Source organism: Saccostrea cucullata, unplaced genomic scaffold (assembly GCF_032062105.1).
Source record: "Saccostrea cucullata isolate Sc308-1 unplaced genomic scaffold, CSIRO_AGI_Scuc_v1 ctg387, whole genome shotgun sequence".
NCBI lineage: Eukaryota > Metazoa > Mollusca > Bivalvia > Ostreida > Ostreidae > Saccostrea > Saccostrea cuccullata.
In genome coordinates, this window is record NW_026927209.1 from 214793 (window position 1) to 238918 (window position 24126).

Below are 24126 nucleotides of genomic sequence, written 5' to 3' on the forward strand. Positions count from 1 at the left end.
ATAATTGACGAATTTAACTCATGACACAGAGTCCCCATTGCAACAAAGTTCAGATATAATTTCCGAATTAAGGACATACGCAAGGTACCTTACCTACTGATAATTTTTCAAAATGTTCTAAATTTAAATTAATTTATACTTATAATACCATTTCATGTTCTTAGACAAAAAATCAGCATGTGTTACAAGGGGTTTCGAAAAGATATCAAAGTTTGAACAGTTTTGCATTATTCAAAGAAAAAGGTATAAAAATTACAAAACATAAATTCCAGATTTCTTTTTCATCAAAATTTGTTTTTAGAAGAGGTATACAAATCAATGTATAGACATTAAAAGTATTGCACACAGGTCCTTTATTTAGTGGATTTCTTCAACTCCAGGGAATAACCCAATAAAGTTCAAACTACGTTGCGTATGACCTTAATGTGGCCTTGTTTAATACAAATAATTAGAGGATAAAAAGACAAAAAGACATCTGCACATGACAACAAGCTAACATCAATGTTTGATTCTCTCGATTTTGAATAGTAAGCTTAAGACATTAACAATATATACCAATTTCTCGAGCAATAAAAAAACTCTTCATTTAAATCATATGTGAAAATTTAAAGACGGAGTAAGAAAAGCCAACTATTTAACATTTTAAATTGTGAAAACCTGTCAAAGCTTGCAACAAATGCAGAAGCGTGACAGTATTGAACTAGGTACAACAGAATTAATGAAGCAAAGAATTCTTACACAATTGAATATACTTTGCAAAATGATTTTGAATAAATTATTCTTTCTGAAATACTGTAAATCACTTTTTATTCGCGAGAACTTTATTTTCGCGTAATTACGCGAGACAGTGTACTCGCGAAAATTTAATTCTCGCGTATAATAGTATTCCTTAAGAACATATAGAGCAATGACCACAGTTCGCGAAAATTTTGTCTCGCTAATCAAGAGTCAATGACTGTCTCGCGAAAATAAGGTGTCGCGAAAATTAAGTGATCTACAGTAAATACATCTACGTGGTTTTTAAAGCTTAGTTTTCATTTGAATAAGTAACTCTACCCGAAGAGGTTTTAGACTGATCAATAAAAGAACTTCCAAAAGCTTTCTTGTACAAATTCCATACTCTTTTGTTGCATACGTAACTGAGAAATATAAAGAACCCTTGCAAGCCATTGAGAATTGCCACAAAATACGACAAGATGGAAACTTCAATAAATGTATCTACAATCTGTAAGAGCCATGACAGTCCAGTCAAAGAAAACAATTTTACATAAACAGTAAATTGAATTCTATTTCTGGATGTGCTTTCAATGTCTGGTGAGGAGTATATTTTATATGACGTCAGAATATAAAACATTATATTTGTCAAGCAGATCAAAGTTAACGGCAATATAAGCGTCACGATGAAGGAAATTTTGTGCGTCATTAAAGACGACGCGTTATCGTAGCCAGTGTTTTTGCCGTTCGACTCTATCAAAGATATAATTAAATTGCAAGAAACAATAAATGAGGAACTACCGAAAGCATACGAGACATACTTAGTTATTGTTTTTCTGATATAGCTCCCTGAATTCTCGGTACGACGATCTTGCCTGAAGACTCGGAACATGTGAAAAGAGCAAACCTGAAGCCAGAAAAACAACAAGAGCCATGATATATGGGACAAAGCCGACAATACAACCATACCTGTAGAACGAAAAAATGGTCTGACAATCAGCAACATCTGTGCTAGAAACAGAAAAATCATCAAGATCATATTGTTAATTCCAGGAAGTGTCCTAAGGCTTGGAAATAGACAATATGTTGTAAACGCTAACACCAAGAACAACAGAGATATGCATACACAACTTAGTGTAAGCAAAGACAAGGGAAGGCCTTCATCAATAAAACCCATTTCTTTCAATTTCTCTTTGTAGATAGAAATATCAGAGGCACATACCCGATATTGAACAGTAGCATCGGCCGCGAAGTGATAAGAAGATAGAGACAACCCTAGGTATGAAAACGTGGATCGAAGTTTTGTCCAGTGAACCCCAAATTCGTTGCCTTTCAATTCAACTTGTTTGCATCTCAAAAGAGGGCTAACTAAAGCATTTTTGAACATGCCAGAACCGCATTTCTTTTTGTCAGATAAAACAATACACTGTGATTTGTGAACTTTCCAGACTAAATATGGCAAGCTGAGAGCTTTCTCACTTCTAGAAAGTTCTACATTAACTACAATGTCGTCCACAAGAGTCCAATTTGTGGACAATTGAGTGAATTCTATCAGTTTTATCTCTAGATCATTCCGGATAACTTTCTTATCAAAAAATATTTGTAAATATAATAAAAAATGACCATGCCTTATGTTTTCAGTAGTGCATCTAGAAGATGTCATTAAAATGAAATTTTCAAAATAGAAGCCAAATTCTTCAAAATTATTCGAAAATGATGTCTCTATAACTGCTCTTAATTTTCGCATCAGTTCCTTGAGTGTAGCATTGGCATATGTTAGCGTTGTAAGCTCGATTTGTACTGGAAGAGTGTATCGTAAGTTCTGAGTGGATGCTAGTAAGGCTACACAAGTGTCGTTCATTTGTGTCTTTCCAGGAAAGCAGGTCAGATTTTTGCATGTTTTCTGCAAGAGAGAATCAAGTAATTAATTTTTGATAATTACTTTTTAGATATTTAAGGAAGCAGTTTATTAAAAAAGAGTAAAAAGTTCCAACGCAGGTTGACCCAGTATAACTTGCGTTGCTACTTAATTAATTCCTTATAATAAAATTTTCAATAATTACTTTTAGAAAAACTAGACAATTTCTCTCTTAAAAAGTGCCTTAAAATTGTTCCTATCTTAAACGTTATGTCAGGCAGATTGATATGTTTTTGACGTTTGTTATTGTGACGTAGGCAAATCAGGATATAAAATATATATTAATTTTTTAATCCAATCAAATGACGCATCACAACCAAAATTAAATTATTGAAAATATTTTATACATTAAAAAACAGAATATTATCAAAAATTTGGATATTTACGTATTGTCCCTCACATTCCCTCCCTTCCAGGAATGAAAATAGAAAACATTACCTGACTGCTATCATAAATCTGGTTTGGCAAACAATTGCTGTAAATGTCTTCAACAGGCAGGATACCTGATTGTTCATATGAAGATATAGAGAAGTAAGTTCTGTATGACCAGGTATATGGGGGAATTGTGGGCCATGGCGTAGTAGTTGAAGGAATGACCTCTTTGTAAAAAACATCAATACAGTTAGAAGCGTTGATGTCATTACACATTTTACAAAAAATGTTTTTGTATCCTGCACAAATATGGACATTAGGAAACTGCAGACAAGCCTTGGTCAGATTTGAATTTTCTTGCAGCGTGCAGGACTGATCTGTTTCAGCAAGATGTGTTTCAGTGGGGTTACAGATCAGACAGAATCTGTTTTTATAAACAATTGAGTTAAACTTAACTGGTGGAAAAGTTAAGACATCTGTGTTTTCACATGCAACTGATACATCCTCGTTATAAGTATTCCACGTACCAGACACGTTACATGAAGATATTTTCGCGCTGCACACGTCGCTACACTTTCCTGCATCAATGGGTGGCTCGAAACCCACCTCACAAGAGCTTTCCTCTAGATAATTCATCAGGTGCTGCAAAGATTTAAAATTTCTATGATTTACAAAGATCGGACAACTAACTTTTAACGGCCATGGAAATACAGAGTCTATGTCAATGTTATCAATTTCATTAGCTTGGATTTTCCCGCACAAATAACAAAACAAATTGGCGTAAGTCTCCTTATTGCCACGTGTTAAACTTACAGGAAACGTGTGATAAAAATGAGAAAAATTTCGACTCGTACAGTAATCTTCGTATTCATCAATTCTTTGAATGCATCCACCAATTGCTCGAAAGTTTTTCACCGTATCATTTTGACTTCCGGAATAACGATCACTGATACATGTCCACTTTTGTTTCAGAGCAAAATCGTCACAGCAATTTGTCGTGCATCCTACGGTACAGGAGCAGTTCTTTTGTAAAGGTAACGTATACGATGGTAATAACCACGGTGAACAGACACCATTCCTGGTCAAAGCAAAGCTCGTGTAAACTAGACTGGTTATGTTGACATAATAGTGGATGTCATTGTGATGTTGAAATGTTGGATCAAAACTCGAAGATTCATTAAATGTTGTCGGTAAGCATGCATATTTAACATTAGGTAAGTTTATCATGTCTGCCGAAGGTGACGACTCCAGTTCCGTTCCTTGTTCTGTAGAAGTGTTCCCTTGTATGGCCGACATCGCTCTTAGTTCTCGCAGATATTGCTGAACATGCTCTTTGACGTATTCAAATCCAATGGTAAATTCAAAAAGCTCATCCTTATAGATTTCTTTATCATAAGACAACTCGACATCACTGTAGAAATTAGTATTGTTATCGCCACGCGAACAAGCAAAGCAAAAGTAATTTTTGTAAGGAAAGGAAGCTTCTAAGAGAGGTTGATCTAAACATGCATTTTTAAAAATGCTGGGATATTCGCAAGTGTTTATAATAGCACTTTTCTCAAAAGGAGGGGGGTTACACATTTTGCAAAATATATTTCTAAATGCTCCTACTGGGGCGTAATACCCACTTCGTTGACAGGAGATATCTATTTGCCTATCGTATCGCCTCCACGAACCCGTCACATTACAAGATGTTATTTTGTCAAAATTATCTGTTTCACAAAATCGTTGCTCAACAATAGTGCCTTCAATTTTGATGCCACATGATCTGGATTTTGCTGCAGAAATTATGTCATTGTACGACGAAAAATAATTAAAATCCGTGTTTTCAAGGCAGTCGAAGTATGGCTGCATTGGCTCGGTATTAGTAGCATTATTGCACAGTGCGCAAAATTTGTTTTTATAAGTAGTTCTTGTTGCTTCGCTTTGAACAGGTGGATTTTTAAAGAAATCCACATCTGTTGGAAGCTGTGAGCAGTTTAATGATAAATCAGCGTTTGCCCCGTATGGACACGATGCAACCATAAGCTTTGTTTTAGACACAGAGAACAATGAATTAAACATGTACGTGTTCCGGCATTCCAGAAATCCGACTTTAAAAAACAAATCCGGGCAACAAGTGGGACTATTCTCGCTCGTTGAACAAGAGTCGGAACAGGAGCATTCCGGACATCCAGTTGAAGTTTTTGAATCATCCGGAATATTCAGAGCCGTCAGAATAGATTTATCGCATACAATCTCAGTGCCACACAGAAGTATGCTTTGTAATATTACATGAGAGGCATTGAAGGCGAAATTTTCCTTATTTTGAATTTGCTTATTTTCATTTGGAATCGGTGTATCATTCTGTAAGAGCAGACATTTTACAATTAAGGTCCATATTACGACAATTTTCAGCATATTTTTCGGATTGAAAATTTGAAAATTCAAGACTTTGATTATCCTTATTAAAAGCCGATAGATGAAGTAAATTTTTGAAACTTGTTAGTTCCTTTCCATATTCAATTTTTATAGAACTTTTATTCTTTATGCCCCTCCCCTATTTTCTGAAATGGCTGGTAGGTTGTCAATAGCATAAAAACACAGTTTATAAAACATTCAATCTCAGATTTTTATTGCACATGTATGCAATAAAAAGAAAATGATTCAACAAAAAGTTTAATATTACAACCTCTATATCAACATTACAAAGTTTCTTTTTTAAAAAGTAGGGTTTATTATTACCAATTTAAAAATTTAATAAATGTTAACCAATTTGTTTTATTGTTTTTCTAATTGCATGAACAATGATCTTTGGCATCATTTAGAGTAAAAACGTAACTAATAAATAAAAAAAACAAGAGGCCCACAGACCTCAATGCTCACATTCGACATCGTGGAACCTTTAGTGTAAATATTATATTTCACCTAATACTGTAAAGAGAAGTTATGATTCCATGTTATGGCCCCATCCTAACTCGCTGAAGTCGACTTACAATCAATAAACTTAATATTCAAACTCTGAAAATGTATATACAACAGGAACTTACTGTTGTGAAAAAAGACTTTACAGAGTTTTTTTGTCTATATTCATGCATCATTAAAAATCTTGTGGCATCAAGGACAAATAATGCTTACAAATTTAAATCTTTAGTAGAAATATTTTCATAATTAATTAAGTGTCACCTAACCTTACTATTCTCGATTCCCCACTCCAAAATGCTTTATATTCCCATATGAATTTTGAATATTTACATTTCCAATGTCTTTGTCCGAGATAAAATTACCAATTGTAAATGCAATTTATTTCCTCATGAATGTTTTGGCGCGGTTCCAAAAAAAACCACGTGCAGGGCGGGACAACACCTAGAGAGAAGCAGGCTTGGAGCCCGTGGATTGGCGGAATCAAAGTATATAAATATAAGGAATAACTGTCAGATTTTTCAATTTCATAAAGATTATCAATCGATTGGCTTGTGTGATAATTTTACGCATAAACGCCTTCGGCGCTTATGCAAATTATCACTCAAGCCAATCGATTGATCACTTCATGAAATCGAAAAATAAGACAGTTATTCCTTAAATACTTATTTTGGTTACATAATATCTCCAGATCAGGGTCAAATTTTGAACATGAACGTGAATCTGCACTGAAATGGGGTGTTTGTCTTTTTATACGAGTTCTTCTAGAAGAAATCCAATTGTTTGAAATTAATCTTCATGGAAATTGAGAATGTCTTCATAAAAATTTGTGAATGACGAAGACCGTCAAGCATAAAATATCCTACGTTTTCAACTACCGTTAATGTCCCTGGCATGCTCTACCTCACTAGACAGTGATACCTTATATTTCATTTTCATTGTGAAATAAACTTGTAAATTTAAATTTAAAAATGTGAACTAATAGATTTGACCTACACAGGCCTCCCATATCAATAGTCCCCGCCGACTGACATACAACACAAAGACAGACGCACAAGATATACATGTATATTAGGCCTCCTTAGCTCCTAGAATGATCAAGAAATCAACTCAACCAACTTTCAAAGAGAATTCACAGAGAAAACAAATAGACATGGAAATATATCATTTTGTCAGAAATAATCAATCATAACTGAGAAAATTCTATGTTGTGCAAATGATATAGTGATAAAGTGAAATATATACACATAAAACTTTCCATTTTAAACTATGTAGATTAAATACGAGGATATATAATATATGAAATAACAAACAGTATTCAAACTCAAAATTCCATTAAACATTACGAATTTTGGAGCAGAGCAAACACGGACCTCCAAAACATCTTAGGTGGGATCAGGTACCATGGAAGAGTGAGCATAGCCTGCCGATCGGTCACTTCTGCTGTATGCTACTTGTCATGATCGGGGAATAACAGGAACATCCGTCGGTAATTCAATGTGTATATACTACAGTATAGACCTAGTAATAAGTATGAAAAAAGTCTGTCAGCATTTGATTTGTTACCTGAAGTCAATATTGTCTTGTTAGAAATGAGAATCGTAAGTGGACAAAATTTCTTTTCGTCAAGAGGTTGTTTGAAGAAAAGATACCACAGAGTCTGACACATCTGTTTCATACTTGGATATTTTACTCGAAAAAGACGTTAATGGTAATCTAACAACCAAGCTATATGATAAACGTAATGACTTTAACTTTTCTATCGTCAACTTCCCTTACTTATGCAGCAATATACCTTCATCACCTGCATACGAAGTGTATATATCTCAGTTGATTCGATACGCAAGAGCATGAACAATTTCTAAAACGAGGTACATTATTGACAGGCAAGTTGTTGATGAAACAAGAATATCAACAGTCTCGTTTAAAGTCATCATTTCGTAAATTCTATGTTCGATACAATGACCTCGTCAGCAAATACAATTTATCTTTGAGATAAATGCTGACTGACGTTTTCCATACTAATTGTTAGTCAATTATTTATACACTGAATTGACGACGGATTTTTCCGTTATTTCCCGATCATGACAAAGGGCACACGGCGGATGTGACCGTTCAGCAGGGGATGCTCACTCCTCCATGGCACCTGATCCCACCTCTGATGTTTCGGAAGTCCGTGTTTGCTCTGCTCCTACATGTATTTTGTATTGCTATTGAATACTGTTCGTTATCTCCATATCCTTCCTTGAATGATAAAAATATATGCCTATATACTTGTAACTTTCCATTTCAAAATGTATTTAATGTCAAATGTAAGAATTTAGACCATCATTGAAAGAGAAAAAAATTAAATCCTTTATTTTTAACTTTTTTTAAAGGAAGAATTGATTCAAACTTTTACAATATATATTTAGGATACGAAATATCACGTTTTGGACTTGGGCCGGATAACAAGTGTTACTTCTACTAAAAGAAATTTATAAAAAACATAAAAACATCAAATATTTCCTGATTCAGGAGAAACGTCCTTTAACAAAATTCAACAACATTAAAACAAATATATAAAAACACAAAAAGTATGAAAATAAATTCATTTTTATAATTTTTTATCTTTTTTTGTTTATCTTTTATTTTCATTTACCTTGTTACGGGTAATGTTTAAATCTTTTTAAACATATTGTTTGTACACACAATTACACTGAAGTTATCACAAAGATATTTTTTAAAATGATATTTGGATTCTTAATATCTATGCAGTTTATTTATTTATTTATTTTTTTTTTTTCGTGTTTTCTAATATTTTGTCGGAATTTCCATATGTATCAATCGCACACCTTAATAAAAAACAAAAACAAACTAATTCTTCACTCAAATGAAGAAAAGTTTATTTAAACGTCTACATGTAACAAAGAGGTATATTGCTATGATCTTCAATTCAACACTTAGATGCAAAGAAGACTTTTTTTCCATTTCTACGTTATCGATTGATTGTTTTTTTTTTTTTTGTTTTTTTTTTTTTTTGGTTTTACCTCCCGTTCCACTTTTTACTCAAAGACGTCACCATTATGTAGTCATAGATTTACACCTTTATTTGGCATTCATTGCCATTTACATGTAGGAGTGGGAGTTCTTTATTGTGCCAACGTGTATCATGAAACAGGGTCTCGATTTGTTAGGGTCTCATTCAAACGACTAAGACTTTTCACTTCAATGTTCCAAGCGCTTTTTGAAGAAATGGTTGCTACCTATTTTTATAGACCTAACTCAGTCACGGCTGCGACTCGAATGAGCGTTCTACCGACTGAGCCACCGTAATTGTTGTGTATTCGGTATATCCCCTTGAACTCGAAACAAGAAAAACCAGAGTCTGGTATGTCGTATTTGCTAGGAAAGGACTTTAATTAATAGTAATTTCATAGCAAAACTTTATTATAAATATGAAATCATAAACGTTACTATCTTTATTGTTATCTTTCCTTATAAACTTTTGTGAGTGTATGTTTCCCAGTTGATTCGATAAGATCATGTTCTAAGTACAAACAATTTCTAAACAAGACAAGATATTGACAAATCAGCTGATAGGAGGAGGATATCAACACTCTCGTTTGCAGTCAAGATTTTGCAAATTCTATGGTCGATAAAATGACTTTTCATCAAATAAAAATTAAGTCGAATGCCGTCTGACGTTTTTCAAATCAAGTGTTCGGGTGTTACTTGCTTACTGAATAGTCCACAGATTTGTATATTCGCCGGATCAAAGACCACTCAAAGAATGGCACCTGATTCTACACTGTCTGTTCTGCTTCGAATTAATATTTCGAACATGATTACTCTCCTTTATCTCCATATTTCATACAAGTTTACAAGATGTGTAGGAAATCAAAGCTATGCATTGTACTCATGAAATATTGATATTAATTCTTGTTTGATAAAAACTAAAAACTGATCGTAATAGCGGTTTTGTAGAGTAAGACTTCCCCATAATTATACTTTTACCCGGAGGTCTGGCTCTGTAGTGAGATTTCCCCATAATAATACTTTTCCCCGGAGGTCTGGCTCTGTAGTGAGATTTCCCTATAATACTACTTTTCCGTGGAGGTCTGGCTCTGTATTGAGACTTCACATAACAAGTAGAGCTTTTTAAAAAAGCTTCCCGTCTTTAGCAACAATCTTAAACAGTAAAGTGATCTACACCTATAAGGCGCGCCGTATAATTCTTTTGAATTGCTTGAATTTGTATTTCTATATTTGCTTTTTACGGGCATAAGCCCTACCATGGTTGTCGCTCGGCCATCTCCGTAAACTTTAACTGACCAAGAGCTTTCGATAAACCTCGGCTGATTCCATTCTCTCTTCAAACAAGAAAGGGGAAAAGAATAATAACAAATTGTAAAGCCTGCGAGCAATAAAAATCAAATTTTATTTATAATGAAATGAAAGAGACCTTTTTATTTATTGCTATAAAAAATATCATGTTATTAAAAAAAAATTACTGCTGATTTTGTTGTTCGTTTTGTCATTTTTTTTTTTAAGATTGAAAATCTTGCAAAATTGTTAAGTCGTACGAAAATTAGATCATCAGAAAGTTATCTCCCTTGCCTTGAATAGCTTTTCAACCGATGAAATAATTGAAAATTTTCTCATCATGCAATTTCTACCAATCACAAAAGAGAGGAAGTGCATAGTCCGAAGACTGTAAAAAACTTAAACTATACAACACCGTCTTCCAAGGAAGACGGTAATAATACTTTTCCCCGAAGGTCTGGCTCTGTAGTGAGATTTCACCATAATAATACTTTTCCCCGGAGGTCTGGCTCTATAGTGAGATTTCCCCATAATAATACTTTTCCCCAGAGGTCTGGCTCTGTAGTGAGACTTCACATAATACTTTTCCCCGAAGGTCTGGCTCTGTAGTGAGATTTCACCATAATAATACTTTTCCCCGGAGGTCTGGCTCTGTAGTGCGACTTCACATAATAATACTTTTCCCCAGAGGTCTGACTCCAAAGTGAAAGTCCTCGGGGAAGGAGGGGGCTCACACTAAAAAAAGGCTTGCAGATGAAGTCTCACGAAGGGGGGGGGGGAGTTCGCTCTACAAAACTTGTCAGTTTCCTCTATTCCTCTAACATTTTGCAGTTGTGTAGGCATTACACTGGGAAGTTATAAATTTGATTTCTCCCTTGAAGATCCACAAAAGCGAAATGTTTTATATTTTTCATGTAGAGTCTCTGAAGTGTAAGTAAGTAAGTAAGGTTGATCGATTTCCGCTGAAGATTCTTATTTTTTTTCTTTGCTAGTAAAGATATCATGGAAAAAAAATTTCATTAAAAAATATCATTTCTAACAACAACAAAAATAAAGTCAAGAAATATTTCTCTAAAACTAAAATTCTAAATCTGAAATAATTCCTTAAAACCTATTTTTAGGATAACTTTAAAAAAAAATATTTTTAGCGTAAAAAGTTTGGGCATAAGTGGGTTTTAAATGTAGTGTAATTCCACCAGAGTCAATATCCTTCCCGATTGCGTCCGAAATAAAACAGAATTTGTTCCTGAATGATCACAAACAACCAGAGAGGTATGAGATTCAATTATGTAATGCGGTAAGACTACATATTAATTTATATATTGATATAAAACGTTCTGTGAATAATGGAAGGTATAACATTGAAATAATGAAAGACTTATAATGTACATTTAATATACGGCATTCTCAGTCTTCCTTGTACTAAGAGTTCAACTATTCGCCAGATACACGTATAACAGGAATCTAACTTATTTCCTGCATTATTACAAATCTGTTTTCGAGACTTTATTTCATATCAAAATTTGTATCCTGATAAATGGTGAGTTAATTGAGTATTTTCTTTCAGTTGATTGGGTACGCCAGAGTATGTCTTTACATAAAGATTACAGACTGTGATCAGTCTCATACTTCCACAGCAAACGCTTTCCTCTTCTCATGTTCTAAAGAAACATGTAAAGTTCTGACCAGACAATCTCTAAACTGAGATTAGCCACTTACAAAACACTCTATGATACATGTACATAAGGAATCACTGTCTAGTTCGTATAGTATGCTAGGGCATCAACGATAGTGGGAAAATGGGATAATTTGCATAACGGGCGAAGCCCATTAATTAGAAATAATCCCATGTTTCCCACTATCGTTGATGTCCCTGGCATACTATACTAACTAGACAGTGTTTCCTCATATTTACATTTCATTGTGAAATAAAATTGTAGATTTAGACTTTTAAAATGTAGACATAGATTTGAATTAGACAACGACTATCATGCCAATTTCAATAGTCCTCTCCCGCTCACGTCAAACACAAAGGAAGCCGCACGAAATTTACATGCATATTTGGTCTCCTTAGCGTCGGACACAGAGACAGATGCGCACGAGATTTGCATGCATATTAGACCTTCTTAGCTCCTGACCCATCGACATGCCTAATTTACATTCCGGTAGAATTATCAAGAAATCAACTCCGCTAACTTTCAAAGAGTTATCACGGAGAAAACAAGAAAACATTGATGTAACCATAAATTGTCGCCCGGGAAATAAATAAAGTAAACAATGGAAATGAGTCTTGATCATCAAACCGTACCGCTTCGATGTGTGTGAAAAAGGCATGCGTCTAAATGATGGAGACGATAGTCGAGAATATTTTGAAAACAGAGTCGGATGAAAATCAAACCAAAAATACCATTTCAAACTTTATCAATTCCTCAAGTAAATGTTGGATGCATTGTTACAACGCACTTTGAAAAATTACGCACTTTGAAAAATATTTTCAAAGTGCGTTAAATTTGGGAACAAGCTAACACACTTTGAAAAAATTAATTTTTTAAAAGTGCGTTGATATCGACCATATTAACGCACTTTGAAAAAATGTAAAGCTTGATAAATGTTCTTGCAAATAATCGGTATGATAAATAATTGATCCTGGTTGGCTATCTTATTTTTTGATAAGGTCACTTCAGGACATGAGGTATTGACGTTTTAAATATTTTAGGTTTCGGTTAATGTTATAATAGGAAATGGGTCTTTTAGAAAAATGGAAAGATGATTATTATACCCCCCGCTTGAAAAGTAGGAGGGTATATAGTAATCGTTATGTCCGTCCGTCCGTCTGTTACGCTTTGGGGTACCCATCTCTTATCCGCAACTCCTCTTATACTAATGAGTGAATTTAATGAAACTTTCACAGAATCTTTATTACATATTGCCATTGTACACATCCTATTTTACTTTTTTATTCGACGCGTATTTTAGGTTTCCCATAGCAAAACATGGACATTGCCATTATATTCTTACCTATGACGTCACATATGCCGGCTTCTGAATATCATTTGATACGACGAGTTATTCCTCTTTACACATTACCGTAAAACAATATATAGCAAAACATGGACATTATGGGAGGCGGGGGGGGGGGGGTATCATTTAGTGAGCTCATTGCTCACAACACCTCTAGTTTATTATCATTATTTTGATTCGTTTCTTTTTATTAAAAAGCATATATGTAAGGGGCTGTAGATATAAACAACTAAAAGCATCGCATTTTTTCTTAAGAAAAGAGAGCAATTTGATTTGTCAAAACAATGCAAATTCTTTCTTTATCATACGTTTTTTTTTTTTTTTTTTTTTTTCCCTCATTTATTTCCCAGACCTATAACAATTAAACAGCTGATAAGTTGGGCAGCTGCCAGGGATTTGACTAAGCTCCCTCTATAACAATACATAATAATAATCCCTACAGCACCACGCAGGGTGCTTTATTATTTAGATACAAAGTCACACATAATTTTACATCTAATACATATTATAAATCAAATAATATACGTATATATAAATATGGAGATATAAACAACTAAAAGCATCGCATTTTTTCTTAAGAAAAGAGAGCAATTTGATTTGTCAAAACAATGCAAATTCTTTCTTTATCATACGTTTGTGGCAACGCACTTTGAAAAAATTACGCACTTTGAAAAATTTTTTCAAAGTGCGTTAAAATTGGGACAAAATCAACGCACTTTGAAAAATTTTTTCAAAGTGCGTTAAATTTTGGACCAACTCAACGCACTTTGAAAAAATTTTTCAAAGTGCGTTAAGAGTCTACATCAATATATTTTACCATGGAGACACTTAACGCACTTTGAAAAAAAAATCATATTTTAGTCATGAAAAGATTTTATTTGTTTTTTATCTTTCAAAAAACTAAGCCTAAGCCTAACCTCAAAAATGAATTGATTTACTCCCGTCGAAAAGAGAAGACGGGTATAAGATCCCTATGTCCAAATCGTTATCTTTCCAATACATAGGTGTCGGTAACAAACGGGGGAGGGGAGCAATAAACCCAAAAAGGGAAAGCTGCATTTTCAATGCTTATACGATGTATATATCTTTCCAAAATAAGTGGGGGGCTTAGCCCCCCCCCCCCATCCCCCCATGGCCCTTCGCCCAGTCTCGATGTCTATGCTATAACCAAAGCATTCATATAATTATGTATTTACCTAACTTGTATGACGTTGAAAACTTTCAATAAAAAATGAGTTAATTAAAACAGATGAAAACTAGAAATTTTAAAGTACAGTTAAACGTTTGAGAGAGAAAGAATTTTCATAGTTTTGAACAATCAAGTTGCCCCTTTTTATCAATGAATTTTATGAAGCTGTCCTCTGTTAGTACCCCTATATACCTTTATATCTACTTATCAGAAACAATCGTCACTCTTTTTTTCAAGACCCTTTAATTTTTCCTTTATTTTATCAAAACCTTAAAGCGTCAATATCTCAGGTCCTATATACAGTGAATTTATCATAAAAAGTTATCAAATCAGGATCTGTTATTTATCATACCGATTATTTGAAGGAATATTGATCAATCTTTACATTTTTTTTCAAAGTGCGTTAATATGGTCGATATTTACGCACTTTGAAAAAAAATTATTTTTTTCAAAGTGCGTTAGCTTGGTCCCAAATTTTAACGCACTTTGAAAATTTTTTTCAAAGTGCGTAATTTTTCAAAGTGCGTTGTAACATACGTTTAATGTACTGAAAAATTACTAGGTTTCATCTATTTAAAGATGAATCATTCATTGAAATTTTCAATACTAGGTACATGTATGTAAATACACTGTAGATATAAACATGTTAATGTAATATCATAGGCATCGAAACCGGGTGAAAGTCGGGCAAGCAGAAGGGCTATGCCCCCATTTATTTTGGAAAAAATATACATAGTATAGGCATTGAAAATGCAGCTTACACTTTTTGGGGTTTATTACTCCCCTTCCTGTTTTATTTGCTACCGACGCTTGTATAATGGTAAGATAAAGTGCTGGGCTCAGGATTTTCGATAGATAAATAAAAATCAAAGCTTTCCATTACTTAAATCTGAATTCAGAAATTTGTTTTTTACATATTTTTTCCAATGTGCTTTAAGTGTCTCCATTGTAAAATATATTGATGCACTTTAACGCACTTTGAAAATTTTTTTCAAAGTGCGTTGAGTTGGTCCCTATATAACGCACTTTAAAAAAATTTTTCAAAGTGCGTTGATTTTGTCCCAATTTTAACGCACTTTGAAAACATTTTTCAAAGTGCGTAATTTTTTCAAAGTGCGTTGCCACAATGCATAAAATATAAATTGAAACCAGACACGTGCATCATCTATAATCAAAATGTTTTTCATTTTATGGATATAAAACACGAACTGTGTAGAGTACGTTTGTACGCGATAAGGAAAATTCGGTGTTCTAAAAAAAAGGGGGGGACCTGTCGTTTTTTCGTCAGTAAATGATAAGCAACTTTATGTATTAAATTTGGAAAACATAATTATATATTTTTACAGAGATTCACTTTATGGAAGAAAATATATTATGTATCTCGAAATTTATAAAGGGAAAAAATATTCTGATTAACAATCTTTTAATGTTTAGAAAACCTTTAATTCTGAATAACTTCTCCCACCTCAATCCCCATACACCAACACTTAAACTTATATGTATAGAGCAGCCCGGTCCCCCAGGCTACAAAACAAATAGAAATGGAAATAATCCCGTATGAAATCATCACCAACGTTGAAAACTGTTTGATCGATACTTTGATCCTGTTGGACTTCTTATTGTTTAAATGTAACTTAATTTTAGTTGTAACACGTCATTTGATTGGATAAAAGATTTAATTTATATCGTATAACCAATCGCATTATCTCGGGTCTTTCCGTCAGAGGTCGGAAAACAACCTCGAATGTATTTTAAACATCCTCGGAACTTAAAAATGTATACATTTCCTGTTTATTCAAATATAGGATAGACGGAGTTCGAAGTCCCTTCTATAGTATATTTTAGGTAATATTATTACATTGAATAAAATTAAAGTCCATATTCCACAGATAAAAGGTCTCCATGCATTTATTTCAAAGATCGTGAAAAGGGAGGGTTGCCTACGTCACAATGAGTTATGTCAAAAACGTGAATACTCTGACTCCACTTTGAAAATATGATATAACTTGAAGCCATTTTTGGAGGAAAAATTGTCTTATTGTCTATACAATAAAATTAAATTATAAGGAATAAAACTTTGCGGTTTATAAAGCGTTAAATTCCCAAGTTGTTATAACGTATAACATAGGTTGCTCTGCTCTTCTTTTGTATTGTTTTATGGACTTTGAGATTGAATACTGTTCGTTATCTCCATATCCTTCTTGAAATAATTTTCGTTCCTTAAATGTTAATACAGTAAATCTTATAAAAAAAAACTTCAACGTGTGAAAAGAAAACTTTTCTTTGACCCTTATTCAATTTTTAGCGAAACGCAAATACCGAGTTGTCCTTAAAAATTGGTATTTTATTTTTAACGAGATGTAATTTTATTTAAGAGATTTAGAAGCTTACTAAAGAATCTATTACAAATAAAGTGCAATTAATATTTAGCGATATTCAATTTTAGCGATCTTGGCACCCTCGCTAATAATGCCAAAATTAAACCTTCGCTAAAAATCTGCTTATACGACACTTATTTAATTTGACTAGGAATTGCTCTCATTTACCTGATCAATACAAATGATATATTGCCGGTCGACAGGGAATGCTCAGTACTAATAGGCACTGAACCCCAAGTCTGGTGTTTCAATGTCTTCGGTCCACCTATTCAACGCTAGAATTATTGTTTCCCCTATTTTCAATTATTTATGAACTTAAGCGTAAAAATTGCACTTTTTGTTGTTCTTTTTAAATCTTTTTGATGATTGAGAAAACCCAATTCTTAATCTTTATTTCAATAGTTAAAAATGGAATCTTCTTGGGAGAAATTTAAACTTTGCATAAAAGTGCAAATTGAGGGGTTCTTTCCTAAGGATATGAAAGGAGAATATGATTTTACGAAATGGCTTTCTCCTCCCCTAATGCAATTTGTCTTCACGAAGGAGCTTACACTTCTACAGAGCGTTCTGCAGATGCGTGGTTATGTTTTGGAATACGATGGAGTACAGATCGACGTGATGCATGTGTCCAGAAAAAAACTGATAACCCTACAGTGGGTGTCAAATGATGTATGTAATGTGATGTCAGGGTTCATCACCAGGTACGACGCACGACCAATTTTATTGCCGGTAGATTTGGGTAAAATCAAATTTAAGAAACTGCCCTTGGAGGATGTCTTAGTTACCCGGCACAAGTCGAGGAGCTGTTACTGGCTGAGTGGAGTAGGGGAGGACGTTGACAAGGCATACAGCATTGTACAAAGTCACCATCCCTCTCTCTGGACTTTACCTGGTGGAGTATCATTCAAGGTTTGTCTGTTTCTCTTTTTATCTTTTTTTGAGCAGAATGTCAATATACATGGAACTATTTTTTTCAATAATATGAAAAGCTATTACCGGGATGCTGACCTTTAAATTAATACTGAATGGAGGTAAGTACTAAATTTAAAATGTGATATTTTCAAATCATTCCCATCTATAACCATGTATATTTATCAGATTGAAAATGACTGGAAAGACATCGAAATATCAATAACGTTAGAGGACATGCTTCAGCCGTGTCGGCTTTTGATTGAACCGTCTCCATTCATTTCCCGTCCAAAACTCCATTTTGCTGATACAAGGCAACCCATTTACAAAGCTCTGAAGTCCGGTGAAGACCAATCTTCACCAGAAAAAGTAGATCAACTGGAATCACTCATTGTTGAAACAATCAACTCTTTAGTTGAGGTCACATCAAAGTTCGATGCGAGGGCTCTAAAAGTTACCAGTCGTGCATATGATACAGAGTTTAGACGTCCTAAGTCGTATGGCAACGTTAGCTGTTACTGGGAAGAAGATTATTCAGTTGTCTGGGTAACAGGAACAAAAATTGACGTCACCTCCGGCTTTGAAAATATTCAACTTTATATAGAAAATGGCACAAAACTTCCAGAACCAAAAATAATAGACAACACAAAGGAAGTGAATGAGGAACAAATAGACGAGGAAAAGGTTTGTAAAAATGGTTTTTCTCCACTGGAAATAAAAACTTTATTAAAAATATATGTACATTATATTTAATTTAAATCTAACATTTTATGTAGACAGAGAATGTGGAGGAAGTCAACATAATCGAAATGAAATCAGCTGAGGGCATCACCATTAAAATATATTATGGAGATATCACAAAGTTATCAGTAGACTGTATAGTAAATGCCGCGAACGAACACCTCGCACATGCTGGAGGGGTAGCAAGAGCCATAGCAAAGGCAGCTGGGTCAGAATTTGAGAAGGAAAGTAAGGACTATGTGAAGACGCATGGTCCCCTGTCGGTCGGAAGCTGCTGTGTGACGTCAGCGGGTAGACTTTCCTACAAACACGTTATCCACACGGTTGGCCCAACGTGGAGCGACTATAAAGATAAGGAGAAAAAGTATTGCTTAGGCGATCTGCAGGAGGCGGTAGAAGTCACCTTTAGAAGGGCCGACAAATTAAAGCTTACATCAATCGCTATCCCAGCGATCAGTTCTGGTACACCTTTATATCAAACTATTTAGACTTTTCATGTATTTCTCAGATTTTATACCAATGAACTTCATATATTTGTATTATGCAGGAATATTTGGTGTACCCAAGGAAAGTTGCGCTGAACAATATTGCAAGGCAGTCGAATCCTTTGGTAAACAGTTTCCAGAAACAAGTCTTCAAGAAATTCATTTTGTTGATATAGATAGTCAAATGGTAAGTCTCATTGGAACTGTCTTTGAAAAACACTTCGGCACAAAGTCGCTAACAAGAACAATATCCCTACCTGTCCATCAGAAGTCCAGTAATGACCGAGGCAGAGAGGGGCGAAGCAGAAGCCAGAGTCCTCGAGATAAAGAAGAGAAGAGCGTTGTGTTTGATATTACAGACACAACGAGTCTATCTATAAAGGTCGGAGACATCGCCTCCTATCAAGGCTCAGCCATTGTATGTCCACAGGACAAGAAATGCAACTCTAGAGGACAAATTGCAAGAGCCATTACCGAGAAACTGGAAAATATGGAGTTGGACATGCCAAGCATTCAAACTAAAGAAGAACAAACTCATGGTAAAGTTATTCCAGTGAAAGGAAAGCTCTCTGTCCCTTGGGAGTATATTTTCCATGCTGTATGCCCAAGAAAAAGTAAGGAAGAACCGCTACGTCAGTTTGAACAGAACCTGAAAGAGACCATCAGGAATGTGTTCGAAGAAGCTAAAAAACACAGTTTACAAAGCCTAGTGTGTCCTCTCCTTGGAGCAGGTGAGAATTCTATAATATTTTCAAATATCAGTCTGAATATAAGTCTGAATATAAAAACCATACACATTAAGGTGGCCTTCTACCAGTGCAACTAGTTTTGTTCGATCATTTTTTCTTTCTAGCACAGTAGCTAGATATCATTTATGCAATTATCGCACAATGTGCCAATAAACTCGGGAAACTAGCGAGCTAATGATTTGAATATTATTCTTATTTTTGACACGTTTTCCATTAAAATGCATTCTTTCTAATGTAAAAAACATATTTTTAGGTTTTTCGACTTTAGACGGTCTTAATGAAACTTGTTCTAAATGTCTTGTTGACGTCGTCAAGGATTTGAAGAAAGGGGTCTGTCCCCTTAAGAACATATGCGTTGTTGTTTCATCTTTACCAATACTAAACACTCTAAAAAGTGCGCTCATTGATGCAGGTTTCTCATGCAAAACTTCGTCTAAATCTGACAGTTGGAAATATTCCCACGATGCAAGACCAAAACCTAGATCTAGCTGCTGCACGACGACAAAAGCGGGATATCGTTGTTGTCAGTTTCAGCGAAAAGGTTCTCCCGTGAAAAAACCAAAATTCAAAACGGCTGAAAAGTGTGACATATGCGCAGAGAGAGTATATAATCCTAAAACACTTGACAAGTGTGGCCACGTGTTTTGCTGTAGGTGTATCGATCGCCATTTATTATATCACCCAGACTGCCCAACTTGTGGGAAGAAATATGAAATGGTAAAAAGAGGTCAGCCCTTTGGAATAATGGATATCACCACAAATCAGAATAAGTTAGCTGGTTATGAACAATCAGACGGAACAATCGTCATTACTTATACATTCAAAGAGGGGTATCAAACAGTATGTAATTTCTGACACTTTATTTTATCATTATTCATAGCTTAAATTTATAAACTTTCGTTAAATTTTGAAATGGTGTACTTTTTGTAAACTACAATGAATATCGAGTTTCATCTTTTTTATCTTAATCTTTTAGTATGTATTAGATTTCGTGTACGTAGGAAAGAAATGAAAACTCCTCTCCGATGCGCTTGCCCCAAACACTTCATACATGTATGTCTCACTGATTATTTATTTTTCGTTACAGTCTTTACATCCATCCCCTGGGAACAAATACGCTGGAATCATCCGTAAAGCATACATCCCGTACACCGCCAAGGGACAACTAGTGACGCGTCTCCTGAATGTGGCCTTCAGCAGACAGCTTCTGTTTACGGTGGCTTCCTCCTCCACCAAGTCTACTGAAGGAATCATCGTGTGGAATGGGGTTCACCACAAAACTAGCGTAAACGGAGGAGAGCAGAGGTAGGTCTTCAAGTACTTATTATCTAAGGTATCCTTAATCTGACTTAAATGTCTGATAAAGATTTAAAAGTAAAGGATGTTCTTTTGAATCTATGCACAAAAACTATTATTCTAACACTAATTAGTGAACATATTTATATCTTTATAAGATTTAGAAAGGAGAATGTGAGATATTGGAGCGATCTAGACAAAAAATTCAAACGTATAGGAGTTTTGCAATAATTGTTAGCATGGTATAGCTGTAATTACCAAGATAGGTACACCATTTCACAATGGTAAGTTTGGTTGTTTTAGTTATGGTTATCCGGACAGCTCTTACTTGGATCGTGTTCTGGACGAGTTGTACGCCAAGGGTGTGACCCCGGACAACAGCAAGCAGCGGACCGAGTACCAGGAATTCTCACGCTGTTTTAAAGACTAGCAAGACTAATTGTATTCCATATTTTTTCATAGAGATTTCATTATCTAACTGTGTCTAATGTTTCTTATATGTAGAAGTGCGACCATTTTTATGTTTTATTATAAAGTTTGAATTGTATACAACCGTTTTATCCTCCTAATATCATCCCGAAGAGATATTACGTTTGGAACTTTCCAAATTCTTAGACCATAATATTGTAAGTTAGAAATAAAATTTCTCCATTTCTTAAAGCCTCGTATAAAATATATAAACTGTAAACAGTGAAATTTTCGTTCCCGGTTTATTTTCGCTCCTTTTTTCTCATTGAAATCAGGCAAATTTTAAACGGGCAAACACGGCATGGTCTTTCAAACAGAACTGTGTTTGCGCGAATTCAAGACAGTGCAAAATAATGTGCAGGTGTCAAAAGACGAAAATAACCCCGTATACAGAAGTTTATCCTTGAACTATTGCTCAACATTACTTGGACAATTTGTGTATAACAGATCAAATTTTGCCGTTTCAACTTCAAACTTTTCTAGGACAACAGGGCTAAATGCAAATAAATTATTCTTGGCACAAACATCCTTAATTTCTCCCAATAAATGCCTATATTTTGTCATATGATTCTAAAATATCTTTTAATTTTTTTTTTACATTCACATTTGTTGTTTGTGAGTTTCCAGGTTTTCTCTGTTACTACTGAAAAATGCGATTTTTTTAATCTTGATATCATGATCGTTTTTGTTAATAGTGAAAGATCTTGTTTTTTTTTTACTTTGTCAAATTTAATCAGTCATGTACATGTATTTCATTATTTCCTTATTATAAGCTATATTTATAATTGTGAATCTATAAATAAAAATTAAAACTTCCTTATAATAAAAAGAATAATAAAACTAAGTACTAATAGTACTTTTAGACTTATAGTACTAATAGACTTTTAAATATATGGAAATAAGGAACAGAATCAATCTCAAAAGTGCATTATATATAAACAAAACTGGAGCAGAGCAAACACGGACCTCCAAGTAATCGGAGGAGGGATCAGGTGTCATAGACGAGTGAGCATCCGCTGGACCCATCAATTGTTTCTTCTGAAATAACGGGAAATTCTGTTGACAATTCAGTGTGTGAACAATGACCTAATAATAAGTATGAAAAGCATCAGTCAGCGTTTGATTCAATGAAAAACTCGGTCACTGTATCGACCATTTAGCTATATATTAAATTTTATTACAATTCAGAGGAATGACAAACGTACAATTATAAAATGATCAGTTTTATATGTTCTGGCATTCATGGTAATGATCCAATGTGAAATTTTAAAAATACAAAAAAATCATATGTAGACATTAAATTGTTCATCTGTTAAATGTATTCATTGCTCTGAAATCTATTACAAAATAACATATGCACAGATATTATACTACCCTTTTTCTATCAAAACATTCACATGAAAGTTGATGAATACTTTAAACTTCAAAAGCCCGAAATGTTAAAAATTGTCTTCATCACAGACTACCTACTGAGTATTTCTATATATCTTTCTTATTGAAAACAATTAAAATGTCCTCAAAAGTAATGATTTTTTGTTTTCTTTCATCATTTGAAGCTAACAGAAAGAACAAAAGTTTTTTCAATGAAACATATGGTGATAACGAACGGTATTCAAGATAATAAAATCCATAATTATTAAATTATGCACTGAAGCAAATAAAAAATGCCAATATGGATATAAAGATTTGACTGCTTATTCATGTGTATACATATTTGAAGATTCTTTAAATCTAACTCTACTAAACCTTTTGACTTCAAAATCGACTTCAAAATCTCCTTAAGGCTATAGGGAATTGTCATGTAGAATTTTATTGCAAAGTGTAAAGGCCTCTCGAGATATCGCTTGGAAACGAAAGTGTTCCATACAGAAATACAGCCGAACGTAGGGACGGACAGAAGGGCGGGGGCATAGGGAGTTATCATCATGGTTTAAAAATTAATTGCAAAAACTCAAAATCTTCTTGAAATATCGCCCGGAAATGAAAATTTAACACATAAAACGACCTTGACTTCTGAGCTTTTGACCTCCAGTTTAATGGGGTCTTCTTTAAGCCAGTGATTTATGGTTTGAAATATTGCAAAAGCTCAAAGGTTTCAAGAGATATCGTGCGAAAACGTAAGCGTTTAAACAGACAGCCTTTTAAAAATTTATTACCTTGACCTTTTTACATCAAAATCAATAGGGATCTTCCTTAGGTCATAGGGACTTATAGTGTGTAAAATTTCATTGCAATCGAAATATTGCATGGAAACGAAAACATTACACACAGAACTACACAGATCGACGGACAGACACTGGCAAACAGATGGACAGACAGAACAAAATTAATATCCCCCACTTTCAGCGGGAAACAAGAAGGACCACAGCTTTACCTGAGCACGCTGACCAGAAAAAAAGCAGAAATCAGTTTAGCATTGAAAAGTTTAAGGGGAATGGAAAAATTCAAATTAACACTACCTTTGAGTCCTCTCATATCAAAATTACTAATCATGGGTTTGTTGTTCTTGAGCAAAGTGATTTTAAAGAATTTTTTTCTTTTGTATTCCTAAGTAATACTTATGATCGCTCATTGTGAACCTACTTTGAATTTGAATACATTTTGGTCTACCGTGGAATCATTTTAATTCGTTGGAGTCTATGTTCGTAAGCAGGAAACAGAGGATGCTCATTCCTCTACG

At 34.2% G+C, this 24126-nt stretch overlaps 2 protein-coding genes across 2 annotated transcripts; one reads left to right on the plus strand and one right to left on the minus strand.

The window, feature by feature from the left end:
* Positions 1 to 1027: 1027 nt before the first annotated feature.
* LOC134273720 (uncharacterized) lies at positions 1028 to 4300 on the minus strand. The gene is made up of 4 exons (XM_062755922.1): positions 4076 to 4300; positions 3071 to 3646; positions 2516 to 2617; positions 1028 to 2299 (listed from the first exon to the last, which is right to left on the minus strand). Exons 1-4 carry the CDS (start codon positions 4298 to 4300, stop codon positions 1028 to 1030), a joined length of 2175 nt encoding a protein of 724 aa, XP_062611906.1.
* Positions 4301 to 11391: 7091 nt separating this feature from the next.
* LOC134273728 (uncharacterized) lies at positions 11392 to 22145 on the plus strand. Its single transcript, XM_062755938.1, has 8 exons — positions 11392 to 11507; positions 17201 to 17707; positions 17897 to 18391; positions 18484 to 18910; positions 18996 to 19664; positions 19936 to 20522; positions 20770 to 20987; positions 21282 to 22145. The coding sequence occupies exons 2-8, from the start codon at positions 17207 to 17209 to the stop codon at positions 21406 to 21408; spliced, it is 3024 nt and encodes a 1007-aa protein (XP_062611922.1). The 5' UTR covers positions 11392 to 11507; positions 17201 to 17206; the 3' UTR covers positions 21409 to 22145.
* Positions 22146 to 24126: the final 1981 nt, after the last annotated feature.

Bases quoted from the DNA above. Each gene is read 5' to 3' on its own strand.
- LOC134273720 (XM_062755922.1), bottom strand. From the start codon at position 4,300: ATGTCGGCCATACAAGGGAACACTTCTACAGAACAAGGAACGGAACTG. The intron at 3,647-4,075 runs GTCTGTTCACCG...AAATCTTTGCAG, and splicing joins TTGCTTTGACCAGGAATGGT to CACCTGATGAATTATCTAGA. The intron at 2,300-2,515 runs GTACAAATCGAG...TTTTTTGATAAG, and splicing joins ACTTACGATACACTCTTCCA to AAAGTTATCCGGAATGATCT.
- LOC134273728 (XM_062755938.1), top strand. From the start codon at position 17,207: ATGGAATCTTCTTGGGAGAAATTTAAACTTTGCATAAAAGTGCAAATT. The intron at 20,523-20,769 runs GTATGTAATTTC...TTTTCGTTACAG, and splicing joins TCAAAGAGGGGTATCAAACA to TCTTTACATCCATCCCCTGG. The intron at 20,988-21,281 runs GTAGGTCTTCAA...TGGTTGTTTTAG, and splicing joins GTAAACGGAGGAGAGCAGAG to TTATGGTTATCCGGACAGCT.